The 27,493-nt window shown below is 46.0% G+C and overlaps 1 protein-coding gene across 1 annotated transcript; it reads left to right on the top strand.

Annotated features, from left to right (window-relative positions):
- On the top strand, nucleotides 1-25,085 carry slco2b1 (solute carrier organic anion transporter family, member 2B1). Its single transcript, XM_084449993.1, has 15 exons — nucleotides 1-96; nucleotides 1,483-1,584; nucleotides 2,656-2,793; nucleotides 2,977-3,139; nucleotides 3,344-3,562; nucleotides 3,791-3,889; nucleotides 6,309-6,439; nucleotides 9,796-9,901; nucleotides 11,073-11,237; nucleotides 12,928-13,114; nucleotides 13,201-13,345; nucleotides 20,789-20,952; nucleotides 22,808-22,872; nucleotides 23,031-23,151; nucleotides 23,463-25,085. The coding sequence occupies exons 2-15, from the start codon at nucleotides 1,528-1,530 to the stop codon at nucleotides 23,644-23,646; spliced, it is 1,944 nt and encodes a 647-aa protein (XP_084306119.1). The 5' UTR covers nucleotides 1-96; nucleotides 1,483-1,527; the 3' UTR covers nucleotides 23,647-25,085.
- The last annotated feature ends 2,408 nt before the right edge of the window (nucleotides 25,086-27,493 follow it).

Below are 27,493 nucleotides of genomic sequence, written 5' to 3'. Positions count from 1 at the left end.
CGAGAACTGAGGGGGATGTATAGGAGACCACACACCAGCTATCCAGCCAAGAAGACTGGACACTGAATATACACCACATCCTGCTGAAGCAACTGAGTGAGTATGCAACCAAAGCACTACATGTTGTCTTACTCTGCTTTTGATTCACCCACTGCAGAACCCTCTGTGCTTGATCATTAGCTTTGAAAACAACACGAGTTGAAGGACCTCTTTAAAGTGAAACTCATTCTAGGGCCAATAGAGACCTACCCCAGCCCAAGGTAATGCTTTTGTCTGTATCTCTGATGGGTAGTCTGAGGAGAGGTTGTTGTTGCTTTGCCACTGTGCTGCCAACAGCCCTGTGCTAAAGGTTTGACTTGTGCTGACATTCCAGCACTGCTCTGTGGTTCTCCCCCCTCACCTCTACTGGGAGAACATCCGTCAACTCCCATGCTAGTCAGATATGCTGTCCTCATGGATACTGTACAAAGATCGTGTATCTCTATCTCTCTCTCTCTCTCTCTCTCTCTCTCTCTCTCTCTCTCTCTCTTTGTCTCCATGCCTTTACTCAACATTCCATTCCATTCCATTAGTTATTTAGCAGACGCTTTTATCCAAAGCGACTAACAATAACTGCATTACACGTAAGAAAAGCCAATGTACTAGTACTTGCCAGAACTTACAAGTGCATTTCCTTTCTAAAACAAGTGACTAAGAGCACAATCTAGTGCTGAAGTGCAAGAATAGCAATGTCAAATACAATAGGTGCTTATGTCCCACCATGAAGCTTTCCCCACCACTCCCTCTGTCTCTGCAGGGGGTTATTTGTGGGGGGAATGTGACGACCACTACTACTATGATGCAGTAAAACCACCCTCATACAAATATGCACATGCGCTTGCACGTGAGCACACACACACACAGAGAGAGAGAGAGAGAGAGAGAGATAGAGAGAGAGAGAACAAACAATGCTCACAGTACTTGAATGATTCAAGCTGCTTCTGCTGCACACAGTTCACTGTAAGAAGGCATTAATCAGCATGTTTAATTACACAAGTCATGGGGAGCAGCCAGGACTAGTCTCAAGCTTCAAGAGTGAGTTGAATGACGGTAGTTAGTATCAAATATCAAGGGCTTACTGTGTGACATCTGCTGGCATTTGATTGTCAGGGTGAAATGTGAGAATGGTGAGATAGTCTCTGGGTTGTAGCGTCGCGTTGTTATAGGAGATGCAGAGACTCTATATACAAACATAACCAGCAAGAGTGGGGTTCATCTGGGGGGCATCAAACCTGCTTCCCTCTTCACTGGCACCACACATTAACTAACCAAAGCTATTTCATGCGGATCAATGATTATGAGTCCAAACGAAGCCATATAATAAAGATCAACGATCAAGTAAAGACACAACATGACTCTGCTTTATGAATATAGATACTCTGTTTTATAAATATATACACAGTAACCAGGGTAGTCTTAATGGAATTCTGTTGTCCTTTTCAGGTTTCATACTTCCTGGATCATCAATCTGTCTGTCTGTCTGACAGCATGGCTACTGCGGACTCCCAGCTCACCAGGCGCAGGAGCCCCTTCCACAGCATCAAGGTACAGTAGGCCCCTGGTACAGTAGGCCCCTGGTACAGTATGCCCCTGGTACAGTAGGCCTGTGGTACAGTATGCCCCTGGTACAGTAGGCCCCTGGTACAGTATGCCCCTGGTACAGTAGGCCTGTGGTACAGTAGGCCCCTGCTACAGTATGCCCCTGGTACAGTAGGCCTGTGGTACAGTAGGCCCCTGGTACAGTAGGCCCCTGGTACAGTATGCCCCAGGTACAGTATGCCCCTGCAGACTCCTCACACATCTGCTTGTCTGACTAGCTGCCTGAAAACCTTTTCATGCATCTGATATTGTGTGAACTGTAACTCTGAACATACCTGCCTAGTACTATCACTGACTCAAGTTACTGACTGAGTCAGCTACATTCCTTTATTTAGTAACTCAGAGTAACTATATAGCAATTTAGTCTGCCTGCATTGTGCTGTGTCCGTAATAAATTAGTTTGAACAAAATAATACAGCTCATAAACTATACGTTAGGGCCAGTACATGATCACAGGTTGGGGAGTGTAATGTTAGTCAAGGGCATGGCTTTATCTGCTGGCAAAATGCCCTTTTGTGGCTTGCACAACATTCTGCACTGTATCCAAGTTTTGCTCTCTCTGATCTTGTATCTTATTAGCTGCTATCGTGTACTGGCAAGGACGTGGTACAATAAGACATGCAACACACTGGACAGAGATACTCAGGATATCCTGATGCTGTTGAAGTGTGAAATGAAATCAAGTCCATGTGATGACAGTACAGGAAGGTCCACTGACTTGAGTGACCTGAGTAATGCTTTTAGCAGTAAGTCCCCTTTCAGTCCATCCTGTTTTTGTTTTTAACCTTAACCGGTCACATACTGCGGAAGGGTGTGTCTGGGAAGCTTCTGGTCACTGGTTCTACCTCTGTCTCTGTAGGTCTCTGTTAATATCACCATTGATTGTGATAGAACCTTATACTTTGTAGCAATGAATGTGGATCCACATAACCTGATAAACCAGTAAACACATATCTCTCTCCCTCTTTATCTCTCCCTCTGTCTCTCTTTCTCTTTCTCTATCTCTCTCTTGCAAAGTTCTTCGTGTTCTGCCATGGCTTGCTGCAGCTTGCCCTGCTGCTGGTGTCCGGCTATCTAAAGAGCTCCATCTCCACCATCGAGAGACGCTATGGCTTCTCCAGCCAGAAGTCTGGCATCCTGGCCTCCTTTAACGAGGTCAGACTCTCCTGACCTGCACAACACCATGTGTGTGTGTTTAGTCCCCACAAGTATAGTAAAACATGCCTGAGTGTGTGTGTGTGTGTGTGTGTGTGTGTGTGTGTGTGTGTGTGTGCGTGTGTGCCTGTGTGTGTATGTGTGTGTTCTCCCTAATGAGTACATGTGTATTCTGTTGTGCAGGTGGGGAACACAGTCCTGATCGTGTTTGTGAGTTTCTTTGGGAGCAGAGTCCACCGACCGCGGTTCATAGGTGGAGGGGCTCTGCTGGCCAGCCTGGCCGCCCTGCTCATGGCCGTGCCTCACTTCCTGGGTGGAGTCTACAAGTACACTGACGATTTCAGCGGTAGGTCACAACACACACACACACACACACACACACACACACACACACACACACACACACATATGCATGTAACTACACATACATGCATTTAAACACACACATGTATGCATGTAACCACACATACATGCATGTAAACACACACACACAAACACACACACTATCCATACACACTCAATGCTGACTGCCTGCTCTTGTGTTCAATAGACACCAAAGACAATAGCTCCGGACTCTGCCAATCAGAGAACAACGCATCATTGTCCAATCAGAACTGCATGGCGCAGGAGAGCGTCGGCCAGCAGGGGGTGCTCCCGCTCCTCCTCCTCGGTCAGCTGCTTCTGGGAATCGCCACCGTCCCTGTCCAGCCATTTGGAATCTCCTATATCGATGATTATGCTAGCAAGAGAAACTCACCCCTTTACCTCGGTATGGGCACTGCAGAACACTGCGAGCTACTGTGGTAGTCCTGAAAAACTGGGAATGCCATTGTTGATGCCATTACAGCCTTCTACCATCAACAATGAATAACAAAGACAGCGATCTTCTCAGACGTGACCTCTGCAGTGTTACTGTATGAAAAGCACAGAGACAAGCGGTAGACAGGCTTCAATTTATTAGTAATGCAATTATGCTGCTCTGATTTTCTCCCTGCAGGCATTCTCCTGGCGGCCACGACTATCGGTCCTGCCTTGGGGTTCATAATGGGGTCCTTCATGCTGCGCCTTTATGTGGACATCGACAAGCTGTCGAACGGTGAGCAGGGAGCAGAGAGAGAGCTGGAGAATCTAGGAGCACTTATCTGGAGCTGAGATGGGGGGAAACAGCCTGCTGCAACACTGAGCTATTACTGATGTTACACAGAGAGAGAAAGAGAAAGAGAGAGAGTGATAGCTAGTGAGATGGCGTGTAAGAGAGAGAGAGTGATAGCTAGTGAGATGGCATGAAAGAGAGAGAGAGAGAGAGTGATAGCTAGTGAGATGGCGTGTAAGAGAGAGAGAGTGATAGCTAGTGAGATGGCATGAAAGAGAGAGAGAGAGAGAGAGAGAGTGATAGCTAGTGAGATGAGTGAGAGAGAGAGAGAGAGAGAGTGATAGCTAGTGAGATGGAGTGAAAGAGAGAGTGATAGCTAGTGAGATGGTGTGAAAGAGAGAGAGAGTGATAGCTAGTGAGATGGCGTGAAAGAGAGAGAGAATGATAGCTAGTGAGATGGAGTGAAAGAGAGAGAGAGAATGGTAGCTAGTGAGATGGCATGAAAGAGAGAGAGAGAATGATAGCTAGTGAGATGGAGAGAGAGAGAGAGTGATAGCTAGTGAGATGGTGTGGGAGAGTGATAGCTAGTGAGATGGAGTGAAAGAGAGAGAGAGAGTGATAGCTAATGAAATGGTGTAAAAGAGAGAGAGAGAGAGGGATAGCAAGTGAGATGGCATGAAAGAGAGAGAGAGAGTGATAGCTAGTGAGATGGAGTGAAAGAGAGAGAGAGAGAGTGATAGCTAGTGAGATGGAGTGAAAGAGAGAGTGATAGCTAGTGAGATGGTGTGAAAGAGAGAGAGAGTGATAGCTAGTGAGATGGCATGAAAGAGAGAGAGAGAATGATAGCTAGTGAGATGGAGTGAAAGAGAGAGTGATAGCTAGTGAGATGGCGTGAAAGAGAGAGAGAGAGTGATAGCTAGTAAGATGGCGTGGGAGAGTGATAGCTAGTGAGATGGAGTGAAAGAGAGAGAGAGAGTGATAGCTAATGAAATGGCGTGAAAGAGAGAGAGAGAGAGAGAGCGATAGCTAGTGAGATGGCGTGAAAGCGAGAGAGAGAGTGATAGCCAGTGAGATGGAGTGAAATAGAGAGCGACAGAAGGGGAGCAGGGGCTCTTGAGTGTTGTTACTAGGAATCCTGTAACGTCCCTTAGTCAGCAATATAGTCTATGCTCATAAAACCAGGAACAAGGAGATGTAGTAGTAGGTTGTGGTTGGACATAGACCTCATAATTACCTCCACCTCAGCAGGGGGAGAGGTAATGTTTTTGGTGCCGTGTGTTGGTTGGTTGGTTCGTTGGTTCGTTAGCAGGATTACGCAAAAACTACCAGACCGATTTTCAGCAACATGGCCGCCCATTCACCTCCATTCATTTTTTGGACTTCACTCAGGAACCCATTCGTTGTCAATGGGGGGGGATTGAAACAACCATATCTTTCATTGCGTTTCATATCTTGACGTGGGAAGGTCACAGAAACAGATGGTTTGGACCGGCATAAAGCTCTCGACCTAACGTATGCAGCCCAAGATGTCTTGGATGTCATGTCATGTCATGCACATGTGTGCACACAGAGCCACGACATGCATTCATGGACGGAGGTCTGTGCTCTCTGTGCACCAATTTTAGTTTTTAATTCATCGTACTACGAACTGAGTTGAGCAACTTTCTCATTTTGTGTAACTGTGTTTAATGAGGAAGTCATAGAAACGGGTTGTACCTGAATTAATGTTCTTGATATAGTGAACAAACCTTATATTGGTTCCACTCCTGTCCCAGACCTTATTCTGCCATGCCACATGAATCAGAGCTAGGCATCTGAAGCAACGACAGATTATTATAGCTCACATTTTAGATTGATTATATTCTGCTGTGAGTCATAAACTTCTAGTTTAGTGTCATACATTCTTCTTGTGTGTGAAAGTGGGTCAAGGCATGGCTGGGGGCATGTTTAAACAGCTGCTGAAGTGTTCCAGGTCCCACTCAAGTTCTAACATGTCTTCAGTCTGGAGGCCAGAAAGTATTCCGAAATAATTCACTTCCTTCAGTTTTCAGAGGAAAACAGTGTCTTGATTGCCGTACCGAAATATATTACGTGAAAAAGTGAAAGAGAAATGGTTTCACTTTGGTCTCAGAATCTGTGCAATGTTTCCTGGAACAGTATGTTCTGAGATTACAGTGATTTCCTAACAGGCCAACAAATTATTTTTTACGTGCCACCAATATGTTCCATATGTCAGATTTTCTGTCAGTAGATGACGATGATGCACTATTACACATTACACATCATCAGTCCATTTAAACACCTTTGTGTGGGGATGAATCCTTTGATTTAGAACATAGTACAGGATATGTTCCCCTGCTGACAGCTGAGCCACATGACTGACCACCAGTTGTTCTGACCCACACTTCTGCTTTGATTCCAGATCAGATCAAGCTGGGAAATGAGGACCTACGCTGGGTGGGGGCCTGGTGGCTGGGCTTCCTGCTGGCCTCTGGCTTCCTCTTCCTCACCTCGCTGCCCTACCTATGCTTCCCCAGAGAGATGCCCAAAGAGGTGCAGTATAGTATAGCTACATTACAGTACCTGCTCGCTCCCAGAAAGATACCCAAAGTGTAGTATATGGCAGTGGCCTCTTCCCCAGAGAGATGCCCAAAGTGTAGTATACGACAGTGGCCTCTTCCCCAGAGAGATGCCCAAAGTGTAGTATAGGATAGTGGCCTGTTCCCCAGAGAGATGCCCAAAGTGTAGTATACAGTAGGATAGTGGCCTCTTCCCCAGAGAGATGCCCAAAGTGTAGTATAGGATAGTGGCCTCTTTCCCAGAGAGATGCCCAAAGGGTAGTATACGACATTGGCCACTTCCCCAGAGAGATGCCCAAAGTGTAGTATAGGATAGTGGCCTCTTCCCCAGAGAGATGCCCAAAGAGGGGCAGTATAGGATAGCTACCAGAACATAAAGAGAGAAAGCTGGAACAGAGTGAGAGCTGGAACTTGATATATATTTTTTTTTCTTAATTTTTGCCAACTAATCTTTACTGGATATGAACAATATGCTCTGCTCACAGGTGCACAATGTACTCAAAACAGATATTAAGAGTCACTATACAGTATTTTGTGTAGGCCTGTATGGCACATACTCAGAGAAACCCTAGCCAGCTACACTGACTGAAGAAAAAAACATACACGCACCTGTGCCCAACTAGGTCCGCTGCACTATAAGTGGGCCTCGCCTGCACATCTGCTCCTAGAAACTTTCAGTTCGCAAGAAGACTGAGAAGTAAGAAGAAAGTGATGACTACACAGCAATTCACCGTAGAGCCGGCACCCTCAACAGCGACGTGGGAAACCCACTCTTCTTCCTCTGCGTGGGGCCGCAGCACTCCACGGCAGCAGCCAAGGTCAAGGGCCAGCCTCCTGCACTTAGAGCTCCACTAAATCCCTTCGTGAGAGCTACCAGAGTGGCCGGCTGGAATGATGTGATGACGTCTGGCTCTCTGCCGCTGGAACCTCTGTCCCAAGACCACTCTGTCCTTGGCGGAGAAGAGCTACACGCTGGCAGCGCAAGTTGTCGCTGCCACCTCGTCCATTGCCATGCTAGCCATCTACATCAGCCAGCTGGCTAAGGAGTCATACCCCTCTTCCTTGGAAGCAGAGATGGCCAAAGCCGGCGGGGCTCTCGCCCCGCTGTGTAAATCTCCACCTCCTGCCTCGGTGGACTGATGGCCACTTCTGTCGTCCAGCAACGCCATCAGTGGTCATTGTTGACCGGTCTTTGTGAGAAGAACAAGGGCGTCCTTCTCAACTCGCCGGTCAGCAAGTCTGGGTTGTTTGGTTCAGCTGTGTCTAACATCCTCGAGCAATGTCGAAGCCAGGAGCAAGACCGGCTCCTCCTCGCTCATCACCTCAGTGCTCCGGGGAGGCACAGCGTGCCGGCGCATCCTTGTGTCTCGGCCACTGCTATTTCTACTGTGAGTAGGCATCGGCAGCGAAACAAGGCCAAACAACCCGTTGTGGTGTCTTGCCCCCCCGCAGCCCGTCGACTGGCTCTCCCGCCGGCCTTTGGGGCTTCCGGCCCAGCGCTCCCAACACCACCTCTCCCTACCCAGGCTGTTCAGGGTCCCCAGCCCGGCCTGGTCCCGACCGGTGCACCAGCTGCCCACCCACAAGCTTGGGGGAAGAAACGGCACACCTACTGACGATGCGCCAAGATGCGTGACTGTCCTTGGCCTTGCCCACCACACTCTTTTAAGAGTGGCAGTGGGAATGTTTCCGAAGGCGACTTCGACAATAACAAATTGGTATTTTGGTTGTCCTGTGCCTGTCTATGGGAATGTACAGTCTGCATCTGATGTTGTGCTTAGCTTAACGGCAGAGCTGTGTTGTAGCTCCTTTGCACAGAGAAAAAGGAGGGTATGCTTGTGAGTACGATAGGGCCCAGCCGTTCAGAGCTCCGGTCTCTTCTGAACACTTTGATGCCTACAATTCGAGCTGCGGTGTCTTCCCCTGCTATGTCAGCAGACGTGACAACCACCGGTCTCACCGTTGAGGCTGGGAAAGGTATGTGTTCAACCAGGTCCGCCTTTTCATTACTACCCTGTTTGAACTTGTCACAACCCTTGGTATGACTGCCGGCGGGACCTAGTCTAGCGCTCTCCCGTCCGGCGGCGGTCATTAACTCGAATTGAATGACAGCGTGCTTCCCTGTTTGTTTGACAGGTAGATCGGCTGTACGCTTGGCAAGCAAAGAGTAATCTCAGGATTGTTGAGTCCTTGGCTCGGAACGCCTACCTTCATGTGCCGATAGTTCCTTGTCATCGGAACTATCGGTGCTTTGCCTTCCAGGGAGAAGCGTACAAGTATACCAGACTCTCGTTTGGGTATGCTTTCGCCCCCAGGACTTTCTCCATCTGTGTGAAGATGGCGTTGAGACCACTACACTGGCAGGGCATCAGGATCCTCACGTACATGGACGACCTGCTGGTTCTGGCTCCGTTGCCTCTTCTGGCCTTGAAGCATACCACCGTGGTGGTGAATCATCTCACCGACCTGGGGTTCGCTGTCAATTGGCAAAAGAGCATTCTATGGCCAGCCTGTCAGATTGTCTACCTAGGTATCAACCTGGATACGGGTACCATGAGAGCGTGCCTATCCAAACAAAGACTACGGTCTATGGGCGTTCCCTCGTGAAGCCTTTCTTGACCGGCGTGCACTGTTGTGGCCCTGTGCGTAAAGCTACGGCACCGCCTTGAGATTTGCTTTTGGTTTTGAAAGCACTCTGTGGAGCACCGTTTGAACCAATCAAGCAGATTTCCCTCAAGTGGCTTTCTATCAAGACCGCGTTGCTCCTCCCAGTTTTTGTTAACGGGTTCAGCAAGAGTGTATTGTGCGGTCGTGAAGCTCTGCTTATGCCAATAGGAGCTTTCCCTGTGGAGTGGAGTGGAGCTCCACGAAATAGAATGATGGTTATGTATTGTAACCCTAGTTCTATGAGTGGAGCAAAGCCCCACAGAGCTGACCCACAGATTGCTCGCTGAAAGTTTCGGCTAGGAGCAGATGTGCAGGCGAAGCTTGCTTATACAGTGGTGCACTGGACCTAGTTGGACATAGGTGCATGTACGTTTTTTTTTCTTCAGTCAATGTAGCTGTCTAGGGTTTCTCAAGCCAATAGGAGCTAGCCCTGTGGGGCTTCGCTCCACTCATAGAACTAGGGTTACAATACGTCACCGTCGTTTTTCTTTATTGCTTCTGAAAGGAAGTGATTGGGTGGGATCCAAGGAGAAAGAGGTTTAAAAAGAAGTAGAAGTATTAATCCAGTGTGTTCTGTGTCACAGAGTAGTCAGACTACCTTGCAGTATTGCGATAATAAAATTGACATTAATTAGGACAGTATGACCGTGTCTACTTGTCCAGGAGACCACAGCTGATACTGCAGAGTCCAGAACAGAGACTGTGGTGGAGGAGAAGAAACCACAGCCAGACCCAATCCGGGAAATGACCCTGCCTCAGTTCCTCAAAAGTGAGACTCTTATAGAACACTTTTCTTATTCATTCTATTCCTTGTCTGTCTCTCTCTGACATGGGTGACTATCAGGCACTGAGGAGGATGAGGGTTATCTAAATCCACACAATCAGAGGTGGATTTTAGCTATAGTAGCCTATTACTCCTCTCCTCACTCCTCCATCTCTCCTTCTTCTCCCCTGTATCACCCCATCCCCTCTCTGTCCTCCCCCCCCCCCCGACTCTCCCATCTCTACCTCATCTCCTTTCTCCTGCATCACCCCCATCTCCTTTCTGTACCACCCACTAACCTACCTCCCCCACTCCCCCCCCCCCCCCCCCCCTCCTGTGACACGGCCGTCACCTCTCTGTACCACTGTCTTCCCCTCTACCTCCACCACTCTAACCCCTCTCTCCTCGCTACCTCCCTCTCACTATCTCCCCCCTTTTTAAAGGACAATGCTCGTTTTTGACAACCTGGACCTTATTTACGACATATTATAAGACGTTGGACTCACCGAGATCACTTTGGTGTAGTTTTGAGGCATGTAGAAGAAATGTAAAATCCAGCGCGAGCCTGTATATCCATGTAATGGCGGTGGTCGGGGCACTTAGAATGCAGTTTCTAAAAATCTATTTTCTGCCGCGAAACGGTTGTTTTCATCAATCATAGAGCATAGGCCTGTTGTGGTTTTCACATGCCATGATCTTTAGAAACGTCTTTCGAAACGAAATAGCTTCCTCACTTGCTCCAGCACGCATTCGCACAGCGAGCAATCATTGCTCCAGCACGCTGTGCGCATGCGTGCTGGAGCAAGTGAGGAAGCTATTTCGTGTCTAAAGATGTTTCTAAAGATCATATTACAGAGGCATGTGAAAAACAACACAACAGGCCTATGCTCTATGTAAGCACAACTCGCGATTCATCAAGACAGATTGATGAAAACAACCGTTTCGCGGCAGAAAATAGATTTTTAGAAACTGCATTCTAAGTGCCCCGACCACCGCCATTACATGGATATACTGGCTCGCGCTGGATTTTAAATTTCTTCTACATGCCTCCGAACTACACCAAAGTGATCTCGGTGAGTCAAACGTCTTATAATATGTCGTAAATAAGGTCCAGGTTGTCAAAAACGAGCATTGTCCTTTAACTCGCCCCCTCGAACCTCCCACTCTCTCCCCCCAGGTTTCCCCCGTGTCGCCCTGCGGACGCTGCGTAACCCCGTCTACCTGCTGGTGGTCCTGGCGCAAGTCAACATGGCAGCCATGGTCGCTGGCCTCGCCACCTTCATGGCCAAGTTCATTGAGCGCCAGTTCAGCCGGACTGCTGCCTTTGCCACCATGATGATAGGTGACAGACCCTGTCCATCACACACTTACAAGGCATATATGATATATGGTGTAGGATCACATACATGGGAAACTAGTGATTCGGCAATACGCCATGCATGTATGCAACGGTTTGGTGAGGTGGGGAATCGAACCACCAACCTTTTGCATGGGAACCGAAACATGCAAACTACAGCTAGATCAAAAACTTGTAACATTTAAGTTCTGAGTATGGGAAAGATCGCCTGTGATTTCTATGAATAGCACCACTATTAGGGAACGTTCGCGCAGATATGATCTACAGCCGGAGGTAATCATTCACAGATGTACCACAGACCAGAATGATCCATTGCTGAGCAACACAACATATTTAGCATTATGGTAGGACCTTTAGATCTGGTCAGCATGTGATTTGTAAAGTGCCTACAGTGCTTATGATGCAGAAAGCATCACCAATCAAGACAATCTACCAAAGAGCACCTTCAATCCTAGCAGCCTGTAACTATATTTCTATTTTGTGGAGCTCCGCCCCACAGGGCAAGCTCTTATTGACTTGAGAAACCCTAGCCAGCTACATTGACTGAACTAAAAAAACATACACGCACCTGTGCCCAATTAGGTCTGGTGAGTGGCGTGAAGCTTTGCTGAACCCACAGAGCAGATGTGGAGCTAGCCCTGTGGGGCTTCGCTCCACTCATAGAACTAGGGTTACAATACGTAATCGTCCTTTTACATCTACATTTAAGTAATTAAGCCGAACCTTAAAGGGCAATGCTCGTTTTTGACAACCTGGACCTTATTTACGACATATTATAAGAAGTTTGACTCACCGAGATCACTTTGGTGTAGTTCGGAGGCCTGTAGAAGAAATTTAAAATCCAGCGCGAGCCAGTATATCCATGTAATGACGGTGGACGGGGCAACGAGAATGCAGTTTCTCAAAATCTATTTTCGGCCGCTAAACGGTTGTTTTCATCAATCAGATTGGATGAATCGACAGTTGAGATTCCTCAACGCGAGGCATTGTAGTGGTTTACAAATACGGGGTCTTTAGCCTCTGTAATATGATCTTTACACGCCTTTCCCCACTTGCTCCAGCACGCATGCGCACAGGCCAGCGCGCAGACTGGCTATTCTCCGGCTCACATTCTCTGCGCTACGATCGGATTGTTGCTGACGAATGACGACGACAATATTCTCGGCACCAACAACGATCGTAGCGCAGAGAATGTGAGCCGGAGAATAGCCAGTCTGCGCGCTGGCCTGTGCGCATGCGTGCTGGAGCAAGTGGGGAAAGGCGTGTAAAGATCATATTACAGAGGCTAAAGACCCCGTATTTGAAAACCACTACAATGCCTCGCGTTGAGGAATCTCAACTGTCGATTCATCCAATCTGATTGATGAAAACAACCGTTTAGCGGCCGAAAATAGATTTTGAGAAACTGCATTCTCGTTGCCCCGTCCACCGTCACCAAAGTGATCTCGGTGAGTCAAACTTCTTATAATATGTCGTAAATAAGGTCCAGGTTATCAAAAACGAGCATTGCCCTTTAAGCGACTTTCAATAAGTACATTAATCTAGAGTATGTGAGCAGACTGTACATCCCAGTTGTCATCAGTAAAGCCTTCAATAAGAACCGAGTACCACAGTGCCGCTGTCATGCACCCCCCCGGTGACCCTTGACCTCTCTCTGTCTCTTGTGTTCTGGTAGGTGGTGTGAATATTCCATTGGCAGTGTTGGGCACTGTGCTGGGAGGCGCTGTGATGAGGAGGTTGAACATCTCTGTGATTGGCTCAGCCCGCATGTGCACGGCGGCCATCTTGCTGTGTATGCTGACCGCTCTGCCTCTGCTCCTTCTTGGCTGCTCGACGCAAAATGTCTCTGGCATCTACCCCAGGTAGGCTTCCCTGTCTGACCCGACTCCTCACCTGTGGTTGTGTGCCTTAGTATGTGTACATTAACCTTGTGTGTGTGTGTGTCAAGGGAGAGTCCGCAGAAGTGCAGTGATGACTGCTCCTGCCCTCAGGGAGCCTTCAACCCAGTGTGTGGTTCTGACGGGGTGGAGTTCAGGTCTCCCTGCCACGCCGGCTGCAGCAGCAGGGTTCTGGACATCAAACATAAAGTCCTGGTAAATATACAGCACACGGAGAGGAGGAGCATTTGAAATTTGACCATTTTGATGGGAAGCTAATTGCTAATGCTAATAGAGCGGTTTAAACCTCTTTTTCTCATGAAAGCTTCACACGATTCAGTCAGCATCACACGTGTACTCTTGGGCACTGCATCACACGTGTACTCTTAGGCATTGTCTCTATCAGGTCTGATGTCTGTTATCTCGTTCAAAATTGTACGATTCATGGCATGACAAAGTTGGCACTTTATGTAGTAAGTATTCTAAGTGAGTAGGTACAAGTAAGTAAGTAAGTAGGTAGGTAGGTACTGTAAGTAAGTAAGTAAGTAAGTAAGTAAGTAGGTAGGTAGGTACTGTAAGTAAGTAAGTAAGTAAGTAAGTAGGTAGGTAGGTACTGTAAGTAAGTAGGTAAGTAAATAAGTAAGTACTGTAAATAAGTAAGTAAATAAGTCAGTACTGTATATAAGTAAGTAAATAAGTAAGTAGGTAAGTAAGTACTGTACATAAGTAAGTTAGTAAATAAGTAAGTAAATAAGGAAGGAAGTAAGGAAGTAACTAAGTAAATAAGTACTGTAAGTAAGTAAGTACTGTATGTAAGTAAGTAAATAAGTAAGTAAGTAAGTAAATAAGTAAGTAAATAACTTTATGCTAAGTACTGCTGTGTCCGCTCAAATTGTGCACACAGTGTTCGGTGGTACAGTAAATAACATTGCACCCATGGTAAATGTGTGACACAATGACCTCACTACAAAGTAGATGGTGCTGTCCCACCATACTGAATCCAGCCAACACCAGCTACAAGCCTTAGCTGAGCTGAAGGCTGCATCACCAGGCTTGTGTGTGTGTTTGGTTGTGCTTTGCACTGGACGTTAGACGGCTAGAAAACACCACTGTCTGTCCTGGAACACTCTGACCTGTGATGCATCTTTGTAACCCTGTGTCACCAAACTATTTTTATCCAATCAGGTAGTGGTGAAAACATTGTTACCAAATGTTATTAATGTTTGAGGTTTTGCGCTGAAACTTCAGTTGTCACTGCAGGCACCTTGGGCATATATATCTTTGTGACCTTCCCAATCCAGTGCCCACAGGTGAAGTGCATGTATACTACCAGGATCCTCCCTCTTAAGCCGGTCGACCCTACGGCCCTCAATCCCGTGCTCGCAGCGCCCTCTGGTGGCTAGGTAGTGAAGTGAAGTGCATGTGTACAACGATCAAGCCTACCCGGACAGACCGTTTCGTAGGGGTGTAGCATGGGCCAACTTAGAACCAATACCTTTTGAGTGGATCCGCATCACCATTTCTTAGTTTGTTTGTTAGACAAAAATACCAGACAGATTTTCATGAAACTCGGTGGAGGGGTGTAGCATGGGTGAACTAACAACCCATTCAATTCTGGAGCAGATCCGAATCACAGGGCGGGTCCACCAGCCGCGCAAACACGGCCTGGCCAGCCATTCACCTCCATTCATTTTTCGGACTAGGATTATGCAAAAACTACCAGACCGCTTTTCACGGAACTCGGTAGAGGAGTGTAGCATGGGCCAATTTAGATCCCATTAAATGTTGCCATGCACAGAGCCACGAAATACATTAGCCAACACTTAGCTTGCTAGCAGGCCAGCAATTTTTTTTCAACAGCAGACGGTTAGTCACATACTGTATGTTAGGCTTTGCATTGTGCAACTTGGGAATCATCTATAAAAAAAAAAAAGGCTGCATTCGTAATTGCATTCTTCTTTTTACTATGTAAAAAGTATGTACTACAGCTGCCCCTAGAAAGCACATACTGTGCACGCATACAATTGGGACTGTAGAAGATTTTTAACAGGCGTCATCAACAGTGGTCGAGAATACACACATAGACACATGACATGAAAAAAGGCGGTAATTCTTGCAGGGACAATGGGACAAAGGATGGTAATTTTGGAGCAGACAACGTCTAGGTCTCTCGACCTCCTGGAGAGGTCATCCTGTATTAGCACAGCTATGTGAAAGGTTGAGGGAGGTGATGGTGACTACAATTTCTATGACAATTCCCCGGTTTGTGCCTAACCAGGCACATAAAAATATAGAAATATCAAATACAAAATAAGCATAACCAAAAATCAATTCAAAACACAAAATGTAAACATTCAGCTATGCTATACATGTGGAAAGGAAGTAATCTCTTTTTCTCCACTAGGTGGAGCAGAGTAAAAAGGCCTGACATTTTATTATGGAACATTTAACAATTTTTTTTATTATTTTCTCTCCACATGCAAATCATGTCAATCTTGATTCAGAAATTTTACAGGAAACAAGGTAAAAAAGATGACATGATTAATAGTCTAAAAAAGGGACAACCATTCACCAAAAAACCTTGATTTAAAGTTTGACAGAAACAAGGTAAAAAGATGACATGGTTACCAGTGTAAAACTGTTTAAGTTCTGAAAAGGGCAAAAAAACCTCTTGGTCAATTTAGAGGAAAAACCCAAAGAAATAACCCTTCAAACTAATTTATCAGCTCATGTTTCAACCATTGTAACTCTTCCAAAACAAATATCATACACTACTTCAAGATAATTTCAAAGTTCATTCACTCCTGTTGTGAACAATCAAATGTCATTGGGGGAAATAAGGCGACTCCTCTTCTGGATCGCAGCTTCCATGTTTGCGTCTCTGAATGTTCAATGTTGGTTCCAGTGTGTGCGTGTGTGTGTTTTGATGCAGTCATTGCTGTTGGGCTTGTCCACTGAATGTTCAATGTTGGTTCCAGAGAGTGTGTGTGTGTGTTTTGATGCAGTCATTGCTGTTGAGCTTGTCCACGTTGTCATGACAATGACCACGAGAAGGAGGTGACCGGCAAGGTCACTCTCCGATTGCTCATCAGAGGAGAGGACAGTGTGGCGGCCCACTGCTTTGCCCTTGAGATCTCTGGTTCGGCTGCATGGACCGTCCTCTGCTGCTTGGACCCGCCGACAATGGCTTGCATGGACCCACAAAATCCTCTCAGCTACTTTGACAGCTATTCCACACAGGCCTGAATGCCATGGTCCTGATTGTTCAATCTTTTACGGGTAGGTTCACCCCGCTACTTCTACTTCTCTTCCATGTCTTCTGGCCTCTTCTTCTCAGGCTGCTCGTCTGCTCCTTGGTCTGGGACGCCCCGGCAACAGCTCTCATGGACCCACAAAGTTCTCTCAGCTACTCTGGCATCCGTCTGCGTGGTGAGTTGAATCTGGTACGGCCCCAGGTCGCAGATCAGGAACCAATCCCCAGGCTTGGTGTGATGCAGGAAGCCCCTCTTTCGTCAGGAATGGTTATCAGCAGTCTGTTGAAGATATTCTCAGAAACATCGTTAAGTGCAAGTCATATTCTATCAGCTCCTCTTCCTGGCAGGAGACTGATCCTGCTTTGGGAAAAACGGTGTTAGTCATAGTCAGGAAAACTTAAACAGGGTGCATTGGTCAGTCTCTGTTTAAGTGTTGTTAGAGCCAGTCAGGCTCGTCAGTCCATGTAGTTTGTCAGTGGGGACCTAGCTTTTGTCCATTTACCGAATCGGACAGTAGCAGGGATCTAGGCTCTGCAGTAGCCTACAGTGACAGGGCCAGTGTAAGAATTACTTTAACACGCCCAGTCCCCAGTCTTGATCAAGGTAATTGACCTGTTCACGCACCAATTGGATTTTGCTCTTAGAATTTCTGTGGCCATTTCATGAAATAAAAAACAAAAAACATTCTCGTCTCAACAAAATAATGCCCCCTAAGGGTGAAAACGAAAATTCTCTGAAGTCAGGGTGAAACAGAGATGGGGGAAAATGCATTACTCAAATAAAATAACACTAAAATGAAATCGCTTCATTTACAATTAACAAAATATCAATTATGTAAAACTTCCCTCTTCTGCATTTGAGGACAGTATTGGGCACGCTTCGGACAAAATGGTCTCTTGGGATTGACAATCTTCCCTATGTCATACTTATCTGTCGCCCACGGTGAGTTGGGTGACATGGCGTTGGCCCTGCATCCCACGAACCACAGGTGTCACCCATCTGTAGGGAAGCAGGCCGGTAACCTCCATCTCCACCTCTGGTCTTGTGCCTGTCTCCTGGTTCGGCATTCATCCGTCACTCCCGGAACGACAGTTGTCTGTAAAAACACTCAGAAAACACTCAGACCCGATGAATGTGCCCCTGAAAACTATAAACATGAGATATTTAACATAAACATTAAAAGAATAATTGGGTTGTTAGGCGGTGCTGTTTGCAGATTAAGACACTGGCAAATATTATCTATCCTCCCACCATCATGTACAAACCTTACGTCCTCAGCTACATCTGTCTTGTCCTGGTTATTTACCTAAAATCTCCCTAATGGAATGTTCAATGGAAACTCCAGCAGGTGGCGCCGGACCCTCCCTTTCTCCCTTTCTTTCAGCTTGCGGTAACTGTAACACTTTCTACGCCATTGACCAACTTTACCACAATGAAAAACATGCATCATGTCTGTTGAACACTTTAGTAACTCCTAGCTACAGCCAACCACCTGGGACAAATGGGTGAGGACGCTTCTCCAAGAAACGCGGGTTGGAAAACACCAACCACTCCCGTAGCTACCGTAGGGACACCCCCTACTATGCGGTTTTAATCTCACCCGCGACCGGCCAAAGGGGAAGCCCGTTTCTGTGCTAACCTTGGCGCATTGACTCAAACCAACTCAACCGTTCATGACTACAGCGGATAAACAATCTAAACTGTACATCAACTGCAAGGGAGCAAATGAGTCACAAGACCAAAATCACACTTCTTCTGAAAGAAAACCCCTCGGTAACGAAACAAGGACGAAGTCAAAGAACAATACAATATCACCAATCATACATCGCTATTGTTAAAACAACGCCTTAGATCGCCACCACCTACTCCCCCCCGGGGGGTTTGTTTTCAACAATACGCCAGACCAACAACACAATCCGAAACTAAAACAAGGCAAATACAACTCAAAACCATAAGAGGGTTCGTTCAAAACGTACCTCTGAGTTCAGGAAGCCAGTGAAAGAACGGGGGAAATAATCTCAGCTTGCGCTCTGGCGCAAGAGAGAAGATTGATTTTCCAAAAACCCACTTATGGATCCGACACGTCTGCCGACCCGTTCATCCACTCGGATACCGAAGAGACACAGGCAGTTCTCCCTTTCATCCCCATCACCAATTGTAGAAGATTTTTAACTGATTTAGTCAAAAAGGATTTGCCAAGATTCGCTCAAACAGATTAATGCCGCGTTCCAGGCAACCCGTAACTTGTGTTTTTCCGACCTCAAACCCGTAACTTCCCACCCGTGAACTCGTACAGCTCGATGTACTACCAGTTGCCGGGTGGGAAGTTACGGGTTTGACTGCCATTCCAGAGCATTTTCACGTGTAGGAGGTAGGAAAAACACGAGTTACGGGTTGCCGGAATGCACCATCAGTCTGGTTTATTGAGAAAACATACGAGCGCAAGGACTTCAGGACAACGCACGTGAGTGGTTTATCCAAGTGAAGTGCCGCAGTCTGGTCTTGCGCGGCCTTATGGTGCGTTCCAGGCAACCCGTAACTCGTGTTTTTCCGACCTCCTACACGTGAAAATGCTCTGGAATGGCAGTCAAACCCGTAACTTCCCACCCGGCAACTGGGAGTACATCGATCTGTACGAGTTCACGGGTGGGAAGTTACGGGTTTGACTGCCATTCCAGAGCATTTTCACGTGTAGGAGGTCGGAAAAACACGAGTTACGGGTTGCCTGGAACGCGCCATTATATTCAAGCAATACACAGGTATGGCGCTTCCAGGATGTGATTGGCTAACCCATTGTACACGTCATATTAAATGGCAGGCGTCATCAACAGTGGTCGAGAATACAGACACATGACATGAAAAAAGGCGGTAATTCTTGCAGGGACAATGGGACAAAGGATGGTTATTCTGGAGCAGACAACGTCTAGGTCTCTTGACCTCCTGGAGAGGTCATCCTGTATTAGCACAGCTATGTGAAAGGTTGAGGGAGATCATGAGACTACAATTTCTATGACAGGACATACTACTTTGTCATAACATTGCGCCTTGAAATTTGACCACATCCGTCGCTGTCCATGAAGCGACATTCGTCCACAGCTGGGATTCATCAAAATGCCTCTGGCGCAACCATGGATGTATTAACTGAGCTGAGCACAAGATTGTGGTTAGCCAGAAAATATCCAGAGAAGTATGCTGGCTGGCTGCTGGCTTGCAAAATACACGTACGACCAGATGTAGTAGGACATCCTGGTATTTTTGCCATACTGCATGTGACATACTATGTATTGGGACATACTACATACATTTTTGGCATGCTGTATAGTATGGTAGTACGCGATTCGGAACGCAGCCATAGTTTTTGTTGAAAGTAGCTTATTATTAGCTATTAATGCTTGGAATATTATGATTTTTGTTGGAAATACATTCACATCAATTATTGATTACATTCACATCAATTATCCCAAAATTCACATCATTTATTTTTAATTTTGACAAAAATTCAAAAAAGTTACAGACCCCCTGTTGAAGACCACTGGATTCATGGTATTCTGCTTTGGCCACATGTTTCATTATCAAATGTCATGCCAATAAAGTATTAATGTATTTAGCATTTATTAATCCCTGTAGTTAGAAGACAGATTCCAGGAAGCAAGTTGAGCACTGGGGCTTCACTTCTGCTTTGACTGTTGTTGAACAAAACCAGACTTCTGTTGAGAGGCAAATCTGAATCCACGCCAGACAAAAAGCCAGACTCAGCATTCTTATTTATTACACAGCCCTCAACCACCCCCACCCCCCACTCCCCCAGCCCTCCTCCACACACACACACACACACACAAACAAACAAAAAAACAAACACTTGTGTAACTAGGTAAGGACATTTTAGGGAAATCTATTTTTATAGCTCAGGCCTACAGTATGTGTCCATTTGTTTTTCGTATGTTTTGTCTTTGTACAGTAGTGCTTTTATGTTACCTGTGAGGACCACTTTGGAAATAAGTGTTTTAATTAATGCTTTAAGTGCTATCCTCTGGAATTTAATTTGTTGGAGTTATGACTTTGAAATGAATATTTTGATCTGTGATACCATGTGGAATTCCAAATAAAATTCAAATGCTGTGGTAAATTATATTTTTTCCAGTGGTGCAATTTCCATAGGACTAAACTGAAAGCATGTATTGATTTTTCATAGTGGTGCATGTTCACGAATCATTAACTGTGACTTAACTACTCTGGCCCTACTGTATGGTTAACCTCCTTTTTCAACGGTTAGGGAAAACCGCACAACTATGGAATTACAGTAGTACTTCAAAGTAGAATTAGATATCATGGAACAGTAAAATAGCCGAGTCGTTGCTGTGAGCCTGATCGGCTGGCTAATCTCCCATCTCTCTCTGGCTGACAGAACTACACAGACTGCAGGTGTGTGGATGGTGACCACGGTTACGCATTGCCACGGACGTGTGGCAGCAGCTGTGGCGACCTCCTCCTTCCCTTCATGGTTCTGTCTGGCCTCACCTGCTTCATCGCAGCCTTCTCCCAGACCCCATCCTTCATGATGATACTGAGGTAACACACATGTATCCAGAGTGCGCACAAACACACATGCTGTAGCCCAAACTAGCGAAGGAGGGGTCTTTAAGGTCTTTAAGGTTGTTTGGGTGCACACATGCATTCACACAAGCACACACACACACGCACACTGTATGAAGCATTTCGGGATCCCAAAATATCAGCGGATGGGGTCGTTAAGTTTGTTAAGGTTGTACAGTAGCGTTGTTCACTCTGCGTTGTGTTGTGGACTGTGGAAATATGACACTGCCAAAACTTTTTGGATGCTCTGTTTTTATTTTTCTGTACGAAGAGACACCAACCTTACCCGTCGTCTCGGACACACGCGTCCAGCTCCCTTGGCACCTTGCTCACTGAGGGTGCAGGCACAAGAGCACACGGGGGGCGGAGGGGCTGTGTGTGAATTCCTCAACTACACTATACTACAGGTGCCTCCCAAAAAAAGAATAATGTGGGGGAAAAAAAGTTCATTATTTTCCTTAATTTAATTCAACAAGTGAAACTTTCATGTATTCTAGATACATTACACAAAGTGAAATATTTCAAGCCTTTTTTGTTTTAATCTTTATGATTGTACAGTATGCTCAGTATGTTCATTTATATACTCAATACTTGGTGGGGGCTCCTTTTGCACAAATTACTGCATCAATGTGGAGCGTGGCATGGAGGCAATCAACCTTGAAATATTTCACTACATGTGTTATGAATCTATGATATATAAAAGTTTCACTTTTTCAATTAAATTACGGAAAATAATGAACTCTCCACAATATTCTAATTTTCTGAGATGCACCTGTACATGTGATGGCTGTGGTCTAACTAGGCTTTTACGTCTGTGTATTTTTTTTATTTTTTATTTTTTATTTTTTTTATAAATAGGACCAATACAGTATAAAAAAGTGTAGTACCATTCATGTGAAACACAACACATAACAGAAACACAAACATTAACAGAGAATACTCTTAAGATAAAACCACGGTACAGCAGGACCTAAGAACACACACACAGACACACACACAGGCGCACACACACACACACAGTCACACTAACACACACACACACACAGATGCACACACACACTAACACACACACACCAATGCACAGTATCTGGCTGCCATGATCAAAATACCTTGGCCAGTTGAGATGACAAAGTGCGCAGTAAACAAACATGTTGTCCCCCACCAATAATGATGTATCGCCTTTGTGTCAATGAAGCAGTGGAAGCAAGTGTACACATTTAGGAGTCATATGCATTTGATAATACATTGATGAAAACTTCAACGGGAGTCCCACAGCGCTCTGTGAACGTGACACAGTGACAACGCTAACATGTTTGAAAACAATGGTGAGCAACAATCTGTGATGCGAGAGGAAACATGTACAGTAACATCACCACTATATTTATTACTCCACTACCTCTCCATCTCTCCCACTTCTCTCTCTCTCTCCCTCCCCTCTCCCCCACCTGTCCCTCTCCCTCCCCTCTCCCCTAACTGTCCCTCTCCTTCCCCTCTCCCCCACCTGTCCCTCTCCCTCCCCTCTAACTGTCCCTCTCCCTCCCCTCTCCCCTACCTGTCCCTCTCCTTCCCCTCTCCCCCACCTGTCCCTCTCCCTCCCCTCTAACTGTCCCTCTCCCTCCCCTCTCCCCTACCTGTCCCTCTCCCTCCCCTCTCCCCTACCTGTCCCCCTCCCTCCCCTCTCCCCTACCTGTCCCTCTTCCCTACCTGTCCCTCTCCCTCCCCTCTCCCCTACCTGTCCCTCTCCCTCCCCTCACCCTTACCTGTCCCTCTCCCCCGTCTCTCTCCCTCTCCCCTACCTGTCCCTCTCCTTCCCCTCTCTCCCATGCTGCAGGACAGTGCCAACCATGGATAAGTCCTTTGCCGTGGGGGTCCAGTACATGCTCTTCAGAGTGCTGGGTGAGTCGCTAGAGTATGACACCGTTGACAATTACAGCTTTTCACCTGTTTTGCTCTGTAATGTCCAAACATGTACGTTAATAATATGATATAGCCTCATATCTGCTTTTTACAGGCTGTGTGTGTTGTTTTTAGAAAGCCTGTATGTTTTTTTCCAGCATTCCTGCCAGGTCCAGTGCTGTACGGCAAGGCCATCGACAGCTCCTGTATCCTCTGGGGATGGAAGTGTGAGAAGCACACTTCCTGCCACTACTACAACATGGACCTATTCAGACAGAGGTGAGATTCCAGAGCAATATATATGTTGATCAGTGGTGGCTAGTGAGTGAAAATATTTAGGAGGATTGGAGGGAAAAGTGAGGTGGAGGTCTGGGAGTATTACATAGCAACTTGGGTCATGAAATCCCTACATATATATATCCATCCAGACTTCCTTGGGCCTGCAAACCACTCTCCCCCCCCCCATACGGTATGTGGTCATGGCGGACCAGCCCCACCCATACTGTATGTGGTCATGGCGAGGGCCCTATCCAACATAATCTGAAAAACAACTTCATGTTGATACGGTGCCCCTCCTCCTCCTGCTGCAGATTCCTGGGCCTGCAGATTTTCTTTGTCTGTGGAGGCCTGGTCTGCTTCCTGCTCTGCTTCCTGGTCTTGCGCCACAAGGCCGGCCAGCGGCTTCCGGAGACAGAATACAAGCTGGTGGACGGGGAGAAGAGTCCAGGAAACCAGCCTTCTAAAGAACAGCAGGACATAGCCTCAGCCACCTGAGACTGACCATCCAGGAGAAGGGAGTGACAAATCATTGAAAGGAATGGAATTTGAACTGGGGGCAGAGAGAGAGAGGGGGAGAGAATTATTGTCTTGCTCTATGTGAAGGACCTGTGTCTCACACTCACATCATTGGGAAATAAGCTGTGTTACTGCTCTCAGGTCAGCCCAGTGTGTGTGTGTGTAAGTGTGTGTGTCTGTGTAGGGGTGTGTGTGTGTGTGTGGGTGTATGTAAGTGTGTGTGTGTGCACATGTTCATGCTTGTGAATGTGCATGCATGCATTCATGTTTCTGTTTACAGTACAGTATGTGCTTTATCTGGGCCAGGGTGTATACTTGTGTGGGATATCAAACCAGTGTGTGTTTGTCAAACTGGGACTCCAGGTTCTCCTGTCCCTCCTGCTTGTGGTCCCTCATAACCAGAAGGAGACAACTATGCTATATCTGACCCTGGATCAGACTCAAGGACTGCTCAGATCTTTACTATTACACACACAGCTGATCCTGCATCAGATCTCTATTACAGAGAACACCACTTCACCTTTGAACTATGACCAAAGACTTCTTAAGTGACTATTAGTCAATTTCCATATGCTGCTTGTTTTTAGCTGAGACCAGCAGCTCTATACTGTAGCTCGCTCTGTTGGTCGGTCGGTTGGTCCACAAAGCTTTTCCTGGAGAACTCAAAAGGTCTTTGACCAAAAATGCTCTAAATTTGCATGCTGCAACTAGAGACCATGAGTAACTATGCCAAAAAGAATGACCAGGATTCGTAAATAGGTGGTGCTATTAGTAACCGATTTAATTTCAAAATGCTGGCATTTCCACGCTGTTTGATAAAAATGTATGAAACTTGGTACACTTGGGTTTTTCTTCAGGTTGAGAATTTGGCAAAACCTATAAAAGGTAACTCCTCATAAACTGTAAGTCTTCACATATTCATGTATGGTGCATGTCTCCCTATAAGATGTTAAAAGCTGAGATAAAAAAATTGGCATTTTAAAAAAATAAACAAATTTGGATACTAATTTTAAGTGCTTATAACTTTTTACAACATTAATTTCGGAAACTACCACCAGACTGTGCATGGGTAGCCTACTGCCATGTTGTACAATGTCATAACATTTGCAGATATCTCAAAAAAACAAGGAAATGGCAGGCATTTGAAATTTGACCATTTAGGCAAATTGGGAAGCTAATGCAAATGCTAATATAGCCTTGCGACTAGCAGCTTTATAGCTCACTTTAATCGGTTGGTTATCGGTTGGTTGGTCCACAAAAATTGGGTCTGACTGCACATGGGTGCTGCGCTGCACATGCACGTATGTGGTCGCAGCTATTGCGAATTTGCGCTTGTTATGATATATGTTTATTTTTGTTGTATTTGGCTCAGTATATGTAGCATAGTAAAACATTATGGAACGAGAAGCAGTGGGATGTCACGGATATCGTCACGGCTAGTGGGAGTGATTAGGCATGACGCGCAGCGAAGTGCCATTACACCCCGCTAGCCGTGGCGATATCTGTGACATCCCACGGCTTCGAGTTCCATAATGCTTTTATACAATGGTTGCTACATTTATCCATCAATATACAAATTTAAAAAAAGACAATACGAACTTTAAATAAATGTATTTTTAATGGAACTATTCGTTAATTATTTGCGGATACTTCCGCTGAAAAGGGAACGTTGCCAGGCAACGACAATGCTACAGCAGATCTTTGTAAACATGGATCTGGACAGTGCCTAATTACTAATAAGAGGTGGACTGATATTAAAAGATGTGCGAACATTCCATTTTAACATGGGGCCATCGTGGTTATCGCCACGGCTGGAATGCAAACTGACCAATAGAGACAATGGACCGGATCTATACCGTTGTATGAAATTGCATTAGTTCATGCAGGACATGAAGTCATGCACCCCAGCTGTTATCAGCTGACAGCCTGCTGAGCGAATCAGCATTTCAATCAATCAATCATTCATTATCCAATCACTACATAAATGACTATATAAATGGTCTATATAAATTACTTCCTCTTACTCCTTGGCTCCACTTCATCTGTCAGCGTCAACTGACAGCGTCCGTCAACAATCAAGAAATGAGCCTCTGAGATTCTCTAACGTCGAAAGCAGGCGTCAAACGCAACGCAACGGCTGCAGTGGAGCTTTTATCATTAATTACAACAGATTATTTCCTTAGTGTCTGATAGTTGATGGTTGACGCTGTCGAACCCAGTGGGGCCAAACTGCTACACAGCTCTCCGCCAGACTGCTACATCAATGCTGTTTACTCACTTGCTGTTACTGGCAAACTTCCTACTACCACCCCAACTTCCACTCTTCTGGTTTGGAGTCCTACTGTGGCTCCTACTGTAGGCTAAAGGTGCTGTAGGCTTTGTGATTTCCTGTTAGACTTGAAAAATGCAACCGACCAAATCCTAGCTCCTCACTTCAGGCTTCCCTCCAAAGCCACTCCTCCAGCACTTTATTCGTCGATTGCTGTCGGGATGTAATGAGAATTGGCAAAAATATATTAAAAAGTGCTTCTGAGTCAGACCGCCTACTGCACCTTTAACCTGCTCTTATATTTAAAATGTTATCTCATTGTTTCAAACTGTGTCTTTGGTCCTGCGTGTGCTCTTCGGTGCTCGTTAAATGGGCAAAGAACTTGCCCGTCTAACGGATTTCTGTAGCTTGCTCTATGCCCACTGATGATATACAGCATGCCATTATTGTCAGTCACTTTAGTCTATGCATCTGCTCCTTGTCTGTAACATGTTGTACTGTGCTGTGTCTTACTTTATCCAAGGCTTTTTGTAGCACGCTCCCTGTTTTGGCTTAGCATGCTGCTTGGCTAATCCAAGGAAGCATTTAAAGCGGGGCCATCGGTGCCAAGTTTAACTGTATTCCTTTTGTGGCAATAAATGGTTACATCTATGATAAGAGTGTTCCTGAACACTCCAACTCCAGCTCCAACTAGAAACTGTGCTCAAAGAGCACATTACCTCCGCTAATGAATGCATTTCGTGGCTCTGTTTGCACACGTGCGTGTGAGCAGGACGTTTAGTATTGCTCCATTGCATTCAGTAGATCGAGAGCTTTCTGCCAGTCCAAACCCCGTCTCTATGAGCTTTCCACATGGATATGGAAAATGAATGAAGGTGAATGAGTGGCTGTGTTTGGGCAGCTCTGTGGCGCCCCCATTGGGTCAGAGCCGGCGGGGGGCTGTTCGGAGTACTCCTGGCTCTCCCCGCCCCCCCCCCAATCCAACCCTGTGTCTCTAGTGCCCCCATGTGCGGAGGCTTCGCTCAAAGTTTTGTTTTAATCAGTGGATCCGGAGCAAAATTTCACAGGAGCCTGAGTCCTGAGCACTTCATTAATGTCAGCTGGAAGGGTCGCTTCCTCTCGGTTGAGTGAGAGGGGGGGTGTCGTCATTTAAATTGGCACACGCGAAAAGTATACATAGCATAGCTCAACTATTTACTTCTTCAGAATCCAGACAATAACGCAAACATTTCCATGTATAATATGTCCTTCGGTCTTCAGAATCGTAGGAGAGGTGAAGAGTTAGAAACTCAACACTGATTCTGTCATTTTCTAGAGCGTGGCTCCATTGTTTTCAATGGAGGGGGGGAGTCGTCGTTCGAACTGTCACACAGTGAAAAATACACATCGGAGAGCTTAGCTTTTTTGATTTTATGAATCCCAAGAGTTGTGTGAACGTTTTGATATATAATATGTGTATGAGTTGTGAGAATTGGAAAAGGGATTGTAGTTTAGAAAATGTGACTTTTTCCAAAATGCGCCTTGTCACCACTGTAAAACTGGTGAAATTGTGCAGAA

This window comes from Borostomias antarcticus (assembly GCF_949987555.1).
Source record: "Borostomias antarcticus genome assembly, chromosome: 15".
NCBI classification, from domain to species: Eukaryota; Metazoa; Chordata; class Actinopteri; order Stomiiformes; family Stomiidae; genus Borostomias; species Borostomias antarcticus.
Note: the sequence above shows the minus strand (reverse complement) of the source record. Positions and strands in the feature narration are given on the sequence as shown.

Coding starts and splice junctions, on each gene's coding strand:
- slco2b1 (XM_084449993.1), top strand. CDS start 1,528: ATGGCTACTGCGGACTCCCAGCTCACCAGGCGCAGGAGCCCCTTCCAC. Junction 2,794..2,976: donor TCCTGGCCTCCTTTAACGAG/GTCAGACTCTCC, acceptor TCTGTTGTGCAG/GTGGGGAACACAGTCCTGAT. Junction 9,902..11,072: donor CCTGCCTCAGTTCCTCAAAA/GTGAGACTCTTA, acceptor CTCTCCCCCCAG/GTTTCCCCCGTGTCGCCCTG.